This window comes from Bos grunniens, chromosome 18, assembly GCF_055505025.1.
Source record: "Bos grunniens cultivar Pamir isolate PY7600 chromosome 18, Bosgru_T2T1.0, whole genome shotgun sequence".
In the NCBI taxonomy this organism is placed as follows: domain Eukaryota; kingdom Metazoa; phylum Chordata; class Mammalia; order Artiodactyla; family Bovidae; genus Bos; species Bos grunniens.
In genome coordinates, this window is record NC_141182.1 from 46769751 (window position 1) to 46783368 (window position 13618).

At 51.9% G+C, this 13618-nt stretch overlaps 2 protein-coding genes across 2 annotated transcripts; one reads left to right on the plus strand and one right to left on the minus strand.

The window, feature by feature from the left end:
- The first annotated feature begins 291 nt into the window (after positions 1-291).
- Positions 292-1715, plus strand: SDHAF1 (succinate dehydrogenase complex assembly factor 1). The gene has a single exon (XM_086352225.1). The coding sequence runs from the start codon at positions 612-614 to the stop codon at positions 1086-1088; it is 477 nt and encodes a 158-aa protein (XP_086208351.1). The 5' UTR covers positions 292-611; the 3' UTR covers positions 1089-1715.
- A 6379-nt stretch (positions 1716-8094) lies between these two features.
- Positions 8095-13415, minus strand: SYNE4 (spectrin repeat containing nuclear envelope family member 4). The gene is made up of 10 exons (XM_086349386.1): positions 13402-13415; positions 13147-13152; positions 12923-13060; positions 12362-12512; positions 11163-11306; positions 10538-10717; positions 10203-10451; positions 9166-9243; positions 8425-8483; positions 8095-8333 (listed from the first exon to the last, which is right to left on the minus strand). Exons 1-10 carry the CDS (start codon positions 13413-13415, stop codon positions 8141-8143), a joined length of 1212 nt encoding a protein of 403 aa, XP_086205512.1. The 3' UTR covers positions 8095-8140.
- Between the last annotated feature and the right edge of the window lie 203 nt (positions 13416-13618).

Below are 13618 nucleotides of genomic sequence, written 5' to 3' on the forward strand. Positions count from 1 at the left end.
TTACTACCTGATACTTCCTGGCGGTCTGCGGAGTGCCAATATAGTCGAAGAGTTCCGTGTAGGCTGGTTTCGGCTTCAACAGCTAGGGAGGCCCCTCCCTCTCCTACCCTCAGATACGGCTCTCTTCGGCAGAGAGCGCTACCGGCCCAAACTGGCTGCGTTTGGGGGCTTATAGCCCACGGCATATTCTCAGCATGTTCTGCCTGCTGTGACCCAGGACTTTACCGCGTATTCCCGTCCCCAGGGGTTGGGGCCCTCGATGTACACTTGCTCTGGGAGTGGGGATGCACGGAGCTTCCCATGGTTGCTTTAATAAATGAGGATAAACCCACGTGTGTGCCCGTCTTCTCTCCCCCAGTGCCCCCAGAGCTCTGGGGAACACAAGGATCCTAACCTCTAGCTCTCTCCACTCGCAGGACCCAAGAGTCAGGTCAGGATCCCCTGGTCTCTTCCGACCCCAAACCTAAGAGTCTCAGCGTCTAGCGTCCTCCTCCTCCAGGCCCTCAGGAGTACCGTCCTCTCAAGGACACAGATGTCCAGTGGGGCGGGCCAGTGAACCATTAGCTCCGCCCCTTACACACAACATTGTGACGTACAAGCAGCGACAACCTATGAGGCGCGAAGGCGCCGCAAAGCTGGGAGCGGGAGGCGGAAGTTCCTATGGCTGTGTTTCACCGCTTCTCCCGCTTGTGCACGGGCGCCGCTCCGTGCCCCGCGGCCCAGCTGCTACCATGAGCCGGCACAGCCGGTTGCAGAGGCAAGTTCTGAGCCTGTACCGCGAACTGTTGCGCGCTGGGCGCGGGAAGCCGGGCGCCGAGGCACGGGTGCGGGCGGAGTTCCGGCAGCACGCCTGCCTGCCACGCTCCGACGTACTGCGCATCGAGTACCTGTACCGCCGCGGTCGGCGCCAGCTCCAGATGCTACGCTCGGGCCACGCCACGGCCATGGGGGCCTTCGTGCGTACGCGGGGCCCGACCGAGGAGTCCAACGGCGCGGGGGCCCCAGGGACCCTGTCTGGTGAAGGTGACGACCCGAGGAAACCGCTAGACAGCCTGAGGACACCGAAGACACCGCTGGATGGACGGTGACCGGCTGAAGGGCTCGCCCGATGGCTCAGGGGGACTGAGGACTGGGGAGCCCCCCAATGGAAAGTGAGAGGTCTTGAGAAACTAAATCGACAGATTGAGGTAGTTGAAGAACCCTCCTGGGACGTGGGGTGCGATGGCGAGAAATGCCCGGCTTTACTTGCTGTATGGTACCGGGTCAGACTTAACCAATGAGGCTTGGGGCGTACTGTCAAACTGAAAGCTACTTATCCTAAGGCCTGGGGAGCCAAGACGCCCCTCTGTTGGACAGAAAGAGACTGACGCCCTTGTCTAGAACCCTGAGAAATACCACTGCTGGCTCCTCAAAGAGACTCCTCTCTCCTGTATTTAACTCTGAGAAGAGCAGATGAGGAGGAGTTTGGGACGATGCCCTGATGGACGGTGAGAAGCCTGGAAACCCCCTCAGAAAAATCTTTACTCCATTGAGACCAACTGGGATTGGTGAGGAAGGGGGTAAGGGGTCTCTCACCCCGCTAATCAGTTAAAGATCCCCTCAAGACCTATACATGATGGTTCTGAGGGGAAACCTCCCCTCACCCACCCCGATTCCTGCTCCTTTCCCTTCTCAAGACTGTTGGACAAAAAGGCAATAAAATGGGGGTGTGCTTACTTCCCTGTTGGTGGTGGTAAAGATGTGATGTGTTTGGGGGATTTTGATAGTTATCAAGAAGTGACCCTCTGGCAAGGATGGGTGTGGGGAACCCTCTAGAATGGCAGATTGGTTGGAGCAGCATAGTTCTTTCTCCTGGGCAGATCCATAGAGGGAACCCACCCTGGTTTGACCCCCAAGGAAGCCCCTGTTGACCTCTTAATGGAAGGTAGTGAGTCAGAAGAGGAATGGTGGAGCTGAGGAGGCCTGGCTGGTAACCCCTGCGGTAGTAGTGGGACCCTCAAACCTGGCTAAGGAGTCCAGCCTCAGCTACAAGCTGGAATTGTTGTTAGCAAGGCCTAGGGGTGGGAAAGGAGAGGTGGACCCATAGGCCACAGACATACTTCTTCCCATGCCCCCACAGGGACATGAGCTAGACATTCCCTGAGGTGCTGCATTTTGTAGCCCTCAGCTGTATTTGCACCCATTAAAAGCAGTTGAAAGGAGGAGGACCTCAGGAAAGGAACTCAGAGCTCAGATCAAAGGTAGGATGCCATGGCATGCCTGCTGCTCAGTCTTGTCTGACTCATTGTAACCCCATGGACTGTAGCCTGTGAGGCTCCTTTGTCCATAGAATTTTTTCCAGGCAGGAATACTGGAATGGGTTGCTATTTCCTACTCCAGGGGATCTTCTCAACCCAGGGATTGAAACCACGTCTCTTGGGTCTCCCGCATTGGCAGGCAGGTTCTTTACCCCTGCACCACCTGGGAATCCCCAAAGGTAGGATGGACCAAAGAGAAACACAGTCTCTCCCCCAATCCCAATGGGGGAGGCAGTTACTCAAATAGTTATAAAATGAGGTTGAAATCTGAAGAATTATGAAGTGTTTGCCAGAATGTAGGGATAAGCTCTGAGCAGGGGGACGGTGTGGGTAAAGGCCTGGAGAGGGCGAAGGGGAGAAATGCTGGGGCCTGGAGTGCCCCAGAGCACAGGCTGTGCAGTTTATGCAAGTGGCTTCTACTTCAGCTTTGTCTCTGGTTGGTACTCAGCCTCCATGCCCATGTTCATCTGTCCGCCTCAGTTTCTTCCACCAGGGTGTTGCTGTTAATCCTGGCCTGGTTGCATTTCAGAGTAAAAACCAAAATCTTGAAAGTGGCTAGTGGAGTTAAGTCCTACCCATCCAGCCCGCATTAGAGCTCCACCTGCATCTCCCTCCTCTTCCTCCTGCTCATTCCAGGCTCCAAGATCTTGAGCCCTAATAAGGTCCAGGATGGGAGCTTCTGGCAGGGTTGCAGGCAGTGATCGAGTTCTCACTGGGGCTGGGTGTCCTGGTCAGAAGGGAGTTACTGGGTGAATGTCGGGTGATTAAGAGCTTGGACTCTGGAACTGGAATGCTTAGGTTTGAATCGCAGTTCTAACTTACTGATTACTTGATCAGAGGCAAGTGATTTAACCTCCTTGTGCCTCAACACCCTTAACTGCCAAATGGGCATACTAACTACAATAGTGTCTCCCTTTTGCAGCTGTTATGGTATGTTTTTGTTCAGTCGCTAAGTTGTGTCTGACTCTTTGCACACCAGGCTTCCCTGTTCTTTACCATCTCCCTGAGTTTATTCAAACTCCTCTCCATTGTGTTGGTGATGCCATCCAACCCTCTCATCCTCTGTCATCCCCTTCTCCTCCTGCCTTCAGTCTTTCCCAGCATCAGGGTCTTTTCCAATGAATCAACTCTTTGCGTCAGGTGGCCAAAGTATTGGAGCTTTAGCATCTGTCCTTCCAATGAATATTCAGGATTGATTTTCTTTAGGATTGACTGGTTTGATCTCCTTGCTGTCCAAGAGACTCTCAAGAGTCTTCTCCAACATCACACTTTGAAAACATCCATTCTTTGGTGCTCAGCCTTTTTTATAGTCCAAACTCTCACGTGACTACTGGAAAAACCATAGCTTTGACTATATAGACCTTTGTCGGCAAAATGATGTCTGCTTTTGAAAACATTGTCTAGGTTGGTCATAGCATTTCTTCCAAGGAGCAAGCATCTTTTAATTTCATGGTGCAGTCACCATTATGACACAGTGAATTAAATACCTGTGGCAGCAGAGGGTGATGTCCCAACCCCATAACCCTCCTGTCTACTTGAGTTCACTTGTAGCTGCAGAGGAGGGTTCCCAAGAAACTGCCAGCTTCCTGCTCTGAGCCCCTGCATCTCTGCTCTTCTGCTTGAGGGCTTTCTAGGAATTATGAGAGGTGGGTTAATGCCCTCAGGAGCAACTGCAGCCTGTGGGGGACTACAGTCACTGGATAAGTGCCCCAGGTGCCTGTTGTCTGGTGGGACTGAGCCCCAGGTACTCAGTGGCTCCCGCACCATAAGCATATGTTTTGCTTTTGCCCTGTTCACTGTCTCTCCTCATTCCCTAACTCCTGCCTCCTGGGATCACATTGCAAATAAACCACCTCACTCAAGCCCTTATCTCAGAATGTACTGATGTTAAACCACCCTCCTTGGTCCTGTCTGTGTCTGCTGCTGTGTTTTCGCTCTTCTAAGGGACAGGGTCACTGCTTGTCAACCTGTCAAAGAATCTCCTGATCTAAAAAAAATTGCTATAAAGGACTTAGGGGGTGAGAATAATTTGGAATATGGATTGTGGCTTAATAATAGAATGGAATTGAGTGTTGAAATTTCCTGAATCCAGTAACTATACTCTAGTCGTGTAAGACAGTGTCCATGACATTAAAAACTATACACTGAAGTATTTAGGAGTAAAGAGCATCATGTCTACAACTTAGTCTCAGATGGTTCCAAAATATATGCATAGATGTATTACTGAGAGTGTGAATGGTGAAGCCCATGGGGTTAAATGTTAACAATTGATGAAAGTGGGTAAAGGGTATGTGAGAGTTTCTTGTTACTAGTCTTAAAGCTTTTCAGGAATTTGAAACAAAACAAAAAGTTACCAAAAAGACAATGGTCATATCAATGTCTTACTGGTCATTTGTCTTTGGATGCCAGATATCTTCACATACAGGGTATATTTTTACAAGAGATTTGAGAAAAACAAAGCCTGTATTTTCTGAGACTTGGATAGACCTCTCATGCATAACTTTCTCACAGATTTAGCAATCAATTTAAATTCCTGACCTTCAAAATAGTAACATCTGCTCTCCCTCACAGGTTCTGATCTCCACCCTGTCAGGAATGACAGGTCACTAGACTATGTTCTTGTCTTGGATCACAAGCTCCACTGTTCCAAAAGGGTGACCAGGTGCATGAGGTGGTCCAGGGGGCCCTGGGGAATTCTGGGAAACTCATCATACTGGATGAGGAGCCACAGGTCACACCTGCAAGTTCCCACCCATCCCGTTCATCTCTCTCTCCCTAGAATGTCAGCTCCACAGGGACCAGGATTTTAGCCTGTCTTGTTCACAGTCATAATCCTGCTCTTTGACCTGGTTCATAGCAGACACTCAGTGAGTAGTAAATGAATGAGTGAATGACATGGATTTGCTCCATTACTAAATTGGTTGGGATGATACTGCCAAGACTCTGCCCATCCATCCAATTTGCTGGTGACCCCAGGGACACCATGCCTCCTCCTCAGCTGGGGACAGGATCTGGTCTGGCAGTTGAAAGAGAACAGACCCAGGTTTGCACAGACATCTCCCTGAATGTGGAATTACTCTGAGGATCTGCTGCTTCCTGCCCCCCACCCCTGACCCCAGGGTCCATTCCACCTTCTGGTAACAGCTCCCTGATTTTTTTTTTTTTTTTTTGAGAACTACTCCCCCTTACCATTTCAGTACAAGCAAGGCTGACTGCAGCCCCCAGTGAAGCATGTGACACTAGCCAGAGGAGGTGGCTTCAGAACTTAGATGGTAAAGAATCCACCTACAATGCAGGAGATCTGGGATTGATCCCTGGGTTAGGAAGATCCCCTGGAGAAGGGAATGGCTACCCACTCCAGTGTATTCTTGCCTGGAGAATTCCACGGACAGAGGAGCCTGGTGGGCTACAGTCCATGGGGTCACAAAGAGTCAAACACAACTAAGTGACTTTCACTTCACTGCAACTCTCCTGTTGGGCTTCCCAGTGGTGCTAATGGTAAAGAACCTGCCTACCAATGCAGGAGACATAAGAGACTCGGGTTTGATCCCTGGGTTGGGAAGATCCCCTGGAGGACAGGATGGCAACACATTCCAGTATTCTTGCCTGGAGAATCCCATGTACTGAAGTGACTTAGCACACACACAGAACTCTCTATTGACTGCTAAATTGGTGGGATGTAGGTTTGGTGGTTTCGAGGAGCACTCCCCACCATTTGGATAAGACCGAAGCCAGAACAGGAAAGAACTGAGCCCCTGGATCCAGCTGTGCTTGCAGTCCTGAACTTTTAAGTTACCCACAAAAATTAAGTATTAATTCCCAGTTTTTTAAAAGAGATTACTGCTGTTTTTGTTTGCTTTAAATATTTATTTGGCTGCGCCGGGTCTTAGTTGTGGCATGCAGAATCTTTAGTTGCATCATGCGGGCTCTTTATTTTTTTAGTTGTGGCATTCGAACTCTTGGTTTCAGCACATGGGAGCTTCAGTCTGCATTGCAGCATGTGAGATCTTCAGTTGCAGCATTCAAACTCTTAGTTTCAGCATGTGGGATCTAGTTCCCTAACAAGGGGTGGAACATGGGCCCCCTGCATAGGGTGCTCACTGTCTTAGCCTTAAATCAATGGAGACTGGGTTTCACTCACTTGCTCCATGCGTGGCCTCAGGCTAGTGGCTTCCCCTCTAGAGCCTCAGTTTCCCATTTCTGTTAAGCAGGGACACATCATTGGGTAGTTGTGAGAATTCAAGGAAGTGTCTGTCTTAAGTGCACATCCAGGAGACTAGCATGGGGCTCCTGCCTCTGTTCTTGAGTCTGGTTCTGCTCCACCTCTTGTCCTGATACTTTAAGTTCTGGGAGAGGATAAGCTTAGACACCTGAAGCTGGGAACTGGACTCCAGGACTGAGCCCTGGCAGTTCAGCTTGGTGACCTGGGAGAAGAGGGCTTTCACAGTCCAGTCAGTGATGGCCAGCCTGGGAGCCCACCATGTAGAGTGTTTGAACAGAGCACCTGGATGAATGCAGGTCAGGGGCTAAAGCAAGTGCTGTCAGCAACCCACCAACATCCCTCCACCCCTCCTGTATACCTGCACCCCTCTAGTAGCCTGTGGCAAGCACCTATACCTCTTTGCCTGAAGGTCTTTACAGGCAGGAGAGGCTGGAAGTGCTGGGGAGTTAACATTCTCCAGGATTAATCCTGAATCAATGAGCGATGAGAGCTGGTACATATATGCCACAAGCCCTTCACCTCCTGTGTGTCCCACAGTCTCCCAAAGGTCCCTAGGGGCATGGCACGCCAATGCCCAGAGAAGCCACCAGCTCATTGACTCCCTTCCCTGGTTCACTTCCCACTCCCCTATCAATTTGCCTAGGATCACCCCCCCAAAAAAAACTACCTGTGCTTGAGGGACTTCCCTTATGGTCAAGTAGCGAAGACTCCCCTCTCCCAATGCAGGGGGCCCAGGTTTGATCCCTGGTCAGGGAACTAGATCCCACATGCCACAACTAAGAGTTCAAATGACACGACTAAGGATCCCTCATGCTGCAACTAAGACCCAGCACAGACAAATTATAATTAAATAAAAATACCCCATAAAAAAAGGGGTATATAAATATATACACACCATGTTTTAAAAACAAAAAACTACCTGTGCTTGAATCTTTGTCTGATGGTCCGGGGGAACCCAACCCAAGATGGGCTGATTCAATTCTATATTCTGTGCTCAAGGCAAAGGGATCTGTGGAGGAGGTTGTCTAGATGTACCAGGGTCATATCAAAGATTGTCAGTATTCAAGCATCCAGTATCCTCGCACATCCTGCTATAGAATGAAGGTGTGTGTCCCCTCAATACTCATAACCCTCAATGTGATGGTATTAGGAGGTGTGGGGCCTTTGGGAGCTGATCAGATCATGAGGGTGGAGGCCTCATGAAAGGGATTAGTGCCCTTCTAAGAGACCCCAAAGAGGGACTTCCCTAGGGTCCAATGGTTGACTCCATGCTTGCAATGCAGGGGGTGTGAGTTCGACCCCTGGCCAGGGAACTAAGATCCCACATGCCATGTGGCCAAAAAAAAAAAAAAAAAGAGAGACCTCAGAGAGTTCCCTGGCCCCTCTTTGATGTGAGGACACAGGAAGAAGATGGCTATCGATGAACCAGGAAGTGGATCCTCATTAGACACTGAATCTATCAGCATCTTGATCTTGGACTTTTCAGAACCCAGAACTGTGAGAAACCAACTTCTGTTGTTTCTAAGCCACTCAGTCTATGTTATTTGGTTATAGCAGCCCAAACAGACTAAGACATATCCTTTAACAGTGACTATTTATTACATATGACTAGACTGCATTCTCACATTGGAGGGGGACCATTGACATAGCTGAGCTCCAGGTAAGGTATCCTGATCAGTTGGGCTGGAGAGCAGCAGGAGCCCCCTGACGTGGGCAGGAACAATGTGATACCCACCAGGAAAAGGAAGAGGAGGAGGAGGAGGAGGAGGAGATAGAAGAAGGTCAGAGGTCGCCTGGATGCAGGAGTGGGCACTCTGTGAAGGGAAACACAGTGTTAAACATACCAGTGGGTGCCACCGTGAGCCCTGTCCCCCAAACCCCAGACTCTTCTCCCAAATGTCTTACCCAGGGTCCGCCTCCAGCATCACATCTTGGAGACTGGGAGATGCTTGCCTCATCCTGTCCTAAACATAGAGAGTCACCAGCAGCAGAATGGGTGGAAGTGACATTTAATGTGCTCTTTACCTTACTACCATAGACAGGCAGAACTGGGCTTATTTCTCATCCTTTCCTAGCACCCCTTCCATCCTCAAGCCCCCATGGGGACTTGGAATAGTTCCAAGTATAGTGGAGTTCTGTCTGTGCCTTCCCTCCATGCAGTCCCCCTTTTCCTGGTAACGGTGGTTCAACTTGGAAAGGATGGTATCATAACTTCCTACTTTTCTGAATTCACAATTCTACTGCCATGACTAGGCATGTGACCAGATCAGGCCAATCAAAGCCCTCCATCAGCTTGGCTACTGTGATTGGTGGCGAAGCAGGAGTCCGACCTAGAACTTCTGCTGCCTGTGAGTCCGGAGCATTCTCTTCTGGGGTGAGTGAGCCAGTGGGAAGTGAATGTGTAGCTGCTGGGGCAGCCATGTTGCTGAGAAATCCACCGTGAAGTAGAACCCAAGACAGGGAGGCACTGCGCCCTGGCAGTATTTGAGGTCTGAAATTCAACAGCACCTGGACTTTTCAGTTAAGTGGGGAAAAAAAACAACAACCCAGCATCCCCTTTTTTTGTGTGTAATTCAGTCAGGGTTGGGTTGCTGTCACTTGCTATCACGATTCCTGAGTGATACACCTGGCTGAGGACCAACTCACTCGAGACTTCCAGAGCAGGGGTTGTCTTCGGTGACTTGCTACGTGTTTCCGGTGGCTGAGGCCCAACATGAGCATGTCCTGTGGGGCGAGAGAGGTGTGGGGTTCTTGGAGAATCAGTAACAGACACAAAGTTGAGGAAGGGCCACGATGGCAGTATGGTATAATATAGATGAGATTCTGGGGGAAGAGCGAGATCTCAGGGAGAGATGAAGAGAGGGCCGGAGCCCAACAACAACAAACCCGAGAAGAGAGACATTATTTATTCATTCACTCAACAAATACTTAATGCGTGTCTGTTACACTCCAGGTACTGTTCTAGGAGTTGAGAACACAGAGGGCACAAAAGCAGGCAAAATGCTGGCATACATGGAGTTTATATTCTAGCAGGAGAGAGACAGACTGTAATTTAATAAATATATAATGTCACGATGTGGTAAGTACTGTTAGGTGCTAACTTTTCACTCAGTCGTGTCCAACTCTGTGACCCCATGGACTACAAAGTCTGGAATTCTCCAGGTCAGAATACTAGAATACTGGAGTGGGTAGCCACTCCCTTCTCCAGGGGATCTTCCCAACCCAGGGATCAAACCCAGGTCTCCCACATTGTAGGCAGATTCTTTACCAGCTGAGCCACCAGGGAAGCCCAAGTAAGAGGATAAGGAGTGATAATGTTCTGAGGCCAGGGCAGGTCTCTCTGAAGGGGTGATGTTTGAGGAGAGACTGGAGTGAAGGAGGAAGGGAGCTGGGCATGCATCTGGGGGTTTAGAGATGGGAGTGTATTTGAAATGTCTGAAGAGCCAGGAGGGTAGTGTGGTTGTGGTGGGGTGAATGAGGGGGAGAGTGAGAAGAAATGAGGGAATGTAGATACAACAAAGAGACCGGGAAGGAGAACACTGAGACACCAAAAGAGAAAGAGACACTGGGAGAGACAGAGCCAGAGGTTTGAAGGCCTTCTCGAAAGGCAAGGACCCTGCTAGGAGACACACAGAGGGTCCCATGGGTGCTTGGAGGAAGGAGGTCACCCCACCTGCTCTCACCTCCAGGCTTTGTCCTCTGCTCTGGGGCCCCCTGTGGCCACACAGCTCACATGGAGCCCCTGGTGTCCGGGCTGTCCTTCGCCCTAAAGGCTCAAGGTCCCCAATGTCCCCCGCCGGGTCCCATTCCAACTCTGCTGGCGTGGGGAGGCTACTGGGTGCCCAGGGCCCCCAGACCCCACCAGGGCCTGGCCCATCTAAGTCCCCCTCGAACTCCAAGTCCTGTTCCAGTGTGCTGGCCTCCTCCAACACCTGCTCGGAGGACAGAGGTCATGAAGGTTGAGACTGGCACCTGCGCCAGGGACTGCCAGGGTGGGCCATAACAGGCTGGTGCTGACCAGCTGGGCCTGCAGCCGCCACAGCTGCCGGAAGATGCTGTCTTGGTGGGCTCTGAATGTGCTCAGGACTTGCTCCAGGGCTGCCCGGGCCTGAGGCTCACTGCGCTGCGCCAGCCCCTCACCGAACGCCAGCAGCGCATCTAAACGCTCAGCTGCCCCACGTAGGTCTGCCTGCAGCGCCTGGGTACACATGGTTGGACATCATCAATACACCCCACCCCACTGCCTACACACACACACACACACACTGGGTACACATGGTCGGACATCATCAATACACCCCACCCCGCTGCCTACACACACACACACACACATACACACACACACTGGGTACACATGGTCGGACATCATCAATACACCCCACCCCACTGCCTACACACACACACACACACACACACACACACACTGGGTACACATGGTTGGACATCATCAACACACCCCACACCACACCACCCTGCTGCCTACACGGAGACACACATAGACACACACACCACAGGGGCACCAGAATACCAGAGACCTAGGACTGGAGTTACTACCCCCACCCTCTTCCCATCCAGACACGAGGAACATGGAACAGATCCATTTCCAAGGGAAGCTGGCCCTGACTCCTGAGGCCCTTACCCACCTGCAGCTGGACCATCCTGCTCTGGGCTGACATGCAGGGCCCCAAGCCTCGCTCCAAGTCCTGCAGCCAGAGGCCCAGCCCCAGAAGACAAAGATGCAGACTGTCCTGCTCAGCCTCCAGTACCTCCCGGCCAGAGATGGGGTGCTGGGGAACACAGAGCTGAGTCAGGGCCAGTGAGCCAACCTGGACCTTGTTCCCACTCCATTGCACCCAGGCTCCTGCCTTCTGGATGCTTCTCTGCAGCAGAGTCCATCTGTGGGTGTGCCCCAGGGCCGCTCCCACCTAGAGAAACTTCCCAGTGGAGTCAGGCCCGAGAACCTCTAGTTCAAGTTCTCCAGGTTTTCAAGGCTCCTAGAAACTTGTCCATATAGGGCCTGGGGGTCTTGGAGAGGGAGGGGTAATGGAACCAAATTACTCCCACAGGAAACACCGGGGCCAATGATGAGATAATTCTTGGACTTCCCTGGTGGTCCAGTGGTTAGGAACCCACCTGCCAATGCAGGGGACACGAGTTCGATCCCTGGTCCAATGCTGTATGGCAACTAAGCCTGCGCTGCATCTCAACTACTGAGCCCATGCACCGCATCTAGAAAGCAGCCCCACTACGAAGAGTCAGACATATTGGAGTACCTGAACAACAATAAAAACTCTCCGCAACTAAAGAAAGCCCACATGCAGCAGTGAAGACCAAGCACAACCATGCTGCTGCTGCTGCTAAGTCGCTTCAGTCGTGTCCAACTCTGTGCGACCCCATAGACGGCAGCTCACCAGGCTCCCTCGTCCCTGGGATTCTCCAGGCAAGAACACTGGAGTGGGTTGCCATTTCCTTCTCCAATGCATGAAAGTAAAAAGTGAAAGTGAAGTCGCTCAGTCGTGTCCGACTCTTAGCGACCCCATGGACTGCAGCCCACCAGGCTCCTCCATTCATGGGACTTTCCAGGCAAGAGTACTGGAGTGGGGTGCCATTGCCTTCTCCACAGCACAGCCATAAATAAATAAAATATTAACATATAATTCTCTCTCAGTTGATAAAATATGAAGTAGTAGACAGGTCAGGAATCACTGTCTAGAGCATCCCATCCCCACACAGTTGGCCAACACTTCCTGAATCATCGCCTCATCCCCGGTGTGGAGGCCAGACTCTGGGAGACAGACAGGAGGTGGGGGCTGGCCCAGGGGCCCAGGTCACCTCAGCTCACCTCTAGGTTTTTGGATCCAGCTGACTCCTCAAGAGAAAAGGGCGCTGGCAACCTGGGGAGGCCAGCAACAGGCTCCAGGCCCCTCGGCCCACCCCGAAAGTGCTCTGGAGGGTCCAAGGAGTCCTGCCCCAGCTTCTGGGCCTGTTCTGACCTGGGAGGTGGAGGACAGTGACAGGCCTGTGGGTGAGTCTAAGCAAAAGTGAAAGTGAAGTTGTTCAGTCCTGTCCGACTCTTTGCAACCCCATGGACTGTAGCCTACCAGGTTCCTCTGTCCATGGGATTTTCCAGGCAAGGGTACTGGAGTGGGTTGCCATTTCCTTCTCCAGCGGACCTTCCCAACCCAGGGATCGAACCCGGGTCTCCCGCATTACAGGCAGACGCTTTACCATCTGAGCCACCAGGTGAGTCTAGGTGCCCATTATTCACTCTACTCCACCGCTGTCCCGTGTTACCTCTCCCATGTCCCCAGGGGGTCTTAGCCACAATACCTCCTACCCTTCAAGGGCCCCTGCTAATGCCCCCACCACTTTGGACCCCAGTTTCTAAAGCCCCAGCCCCTACCTGATGCTCTCCTCTCCAGATGCAATGCAGATTGTGTCTCCAGTAGCGTCCAGTTCCCTAGGGGCTCCAGGGGGGTGACTGAAGAGCTCTGAAGGGAATCTAGGGCCCAGAGGTGGGGGCCGGGCTATATTTGGGAGCCTGGGGACAGAAAGTCAGTGAGGACCCCCAGCAGGAGCCCTTTTCCTAGCCCCAGTTTCCTCGAAAACTTCCTCAGTAGGACTCACCCAGGCCTGAGGCAGCCGAAAGCCCAGGGGCAGGTTCAGCTCCACCTCCTTCCAGGTGGAACCTGGACCCAGGTAATTTGATGCCTAGCTCAGGTGACCCTACCTCCATTTAACTCCTTCCTCCCTAGTATACCAGTAGCTGACTCTCAAGCTCACCCCACCCAACTAAGGGGTTTCCAGATATGACCCTGCCCTCTCAAGAGCCCCAAGTTCTGAGCCACTCTGAAACCCAGACCGCTCACCCTGGGAACCCACGTCCGCGTGTGCATGCATATTCAGTCGTGTGGGAGGCTTTGCCAACCCCATGGACTGTGGCCTGCCAGGATCCTCTGTCCATGGGATATCCCAGGCAAGAATACTGGAGTGGGTTGCCATTTCCTACTTTAGGGGAGCTTCCCCACTCAGGGATTGAACCTGTGTCTCCTGCATTAGCAGGCGGACTCTTTATCACAGAGCCCCTCGGGAACCCAAA

Bases quoted from the DNA above. Each gene is read 5' to 3' on its own strand.
- SDHAF1 (XM_086352225.1), top strand. From the start codon at position 612: ATGAGGCGCGAAGGCGCCGCAAAGCTGGGAGCGGGAGGCGGAAGTTCC.
- SYNE4 (XM_086349386.1), bottom strand. The intron at 10,718-11,162 runs GTGGGTAAGGGC...ATGTGTACCCAG, and splicing joins GCAGGATGGTCCAGCTGCAG to GCGCTGCAGGCAGACCTACG. The intron at 8,484-9,165 runs GTGAGTTGGTCC...CTCTATGTTTAG, and splicing joins CCCTGCTCTGGAAGTCTCGA to GACAGGATGAGGCAAGCATC.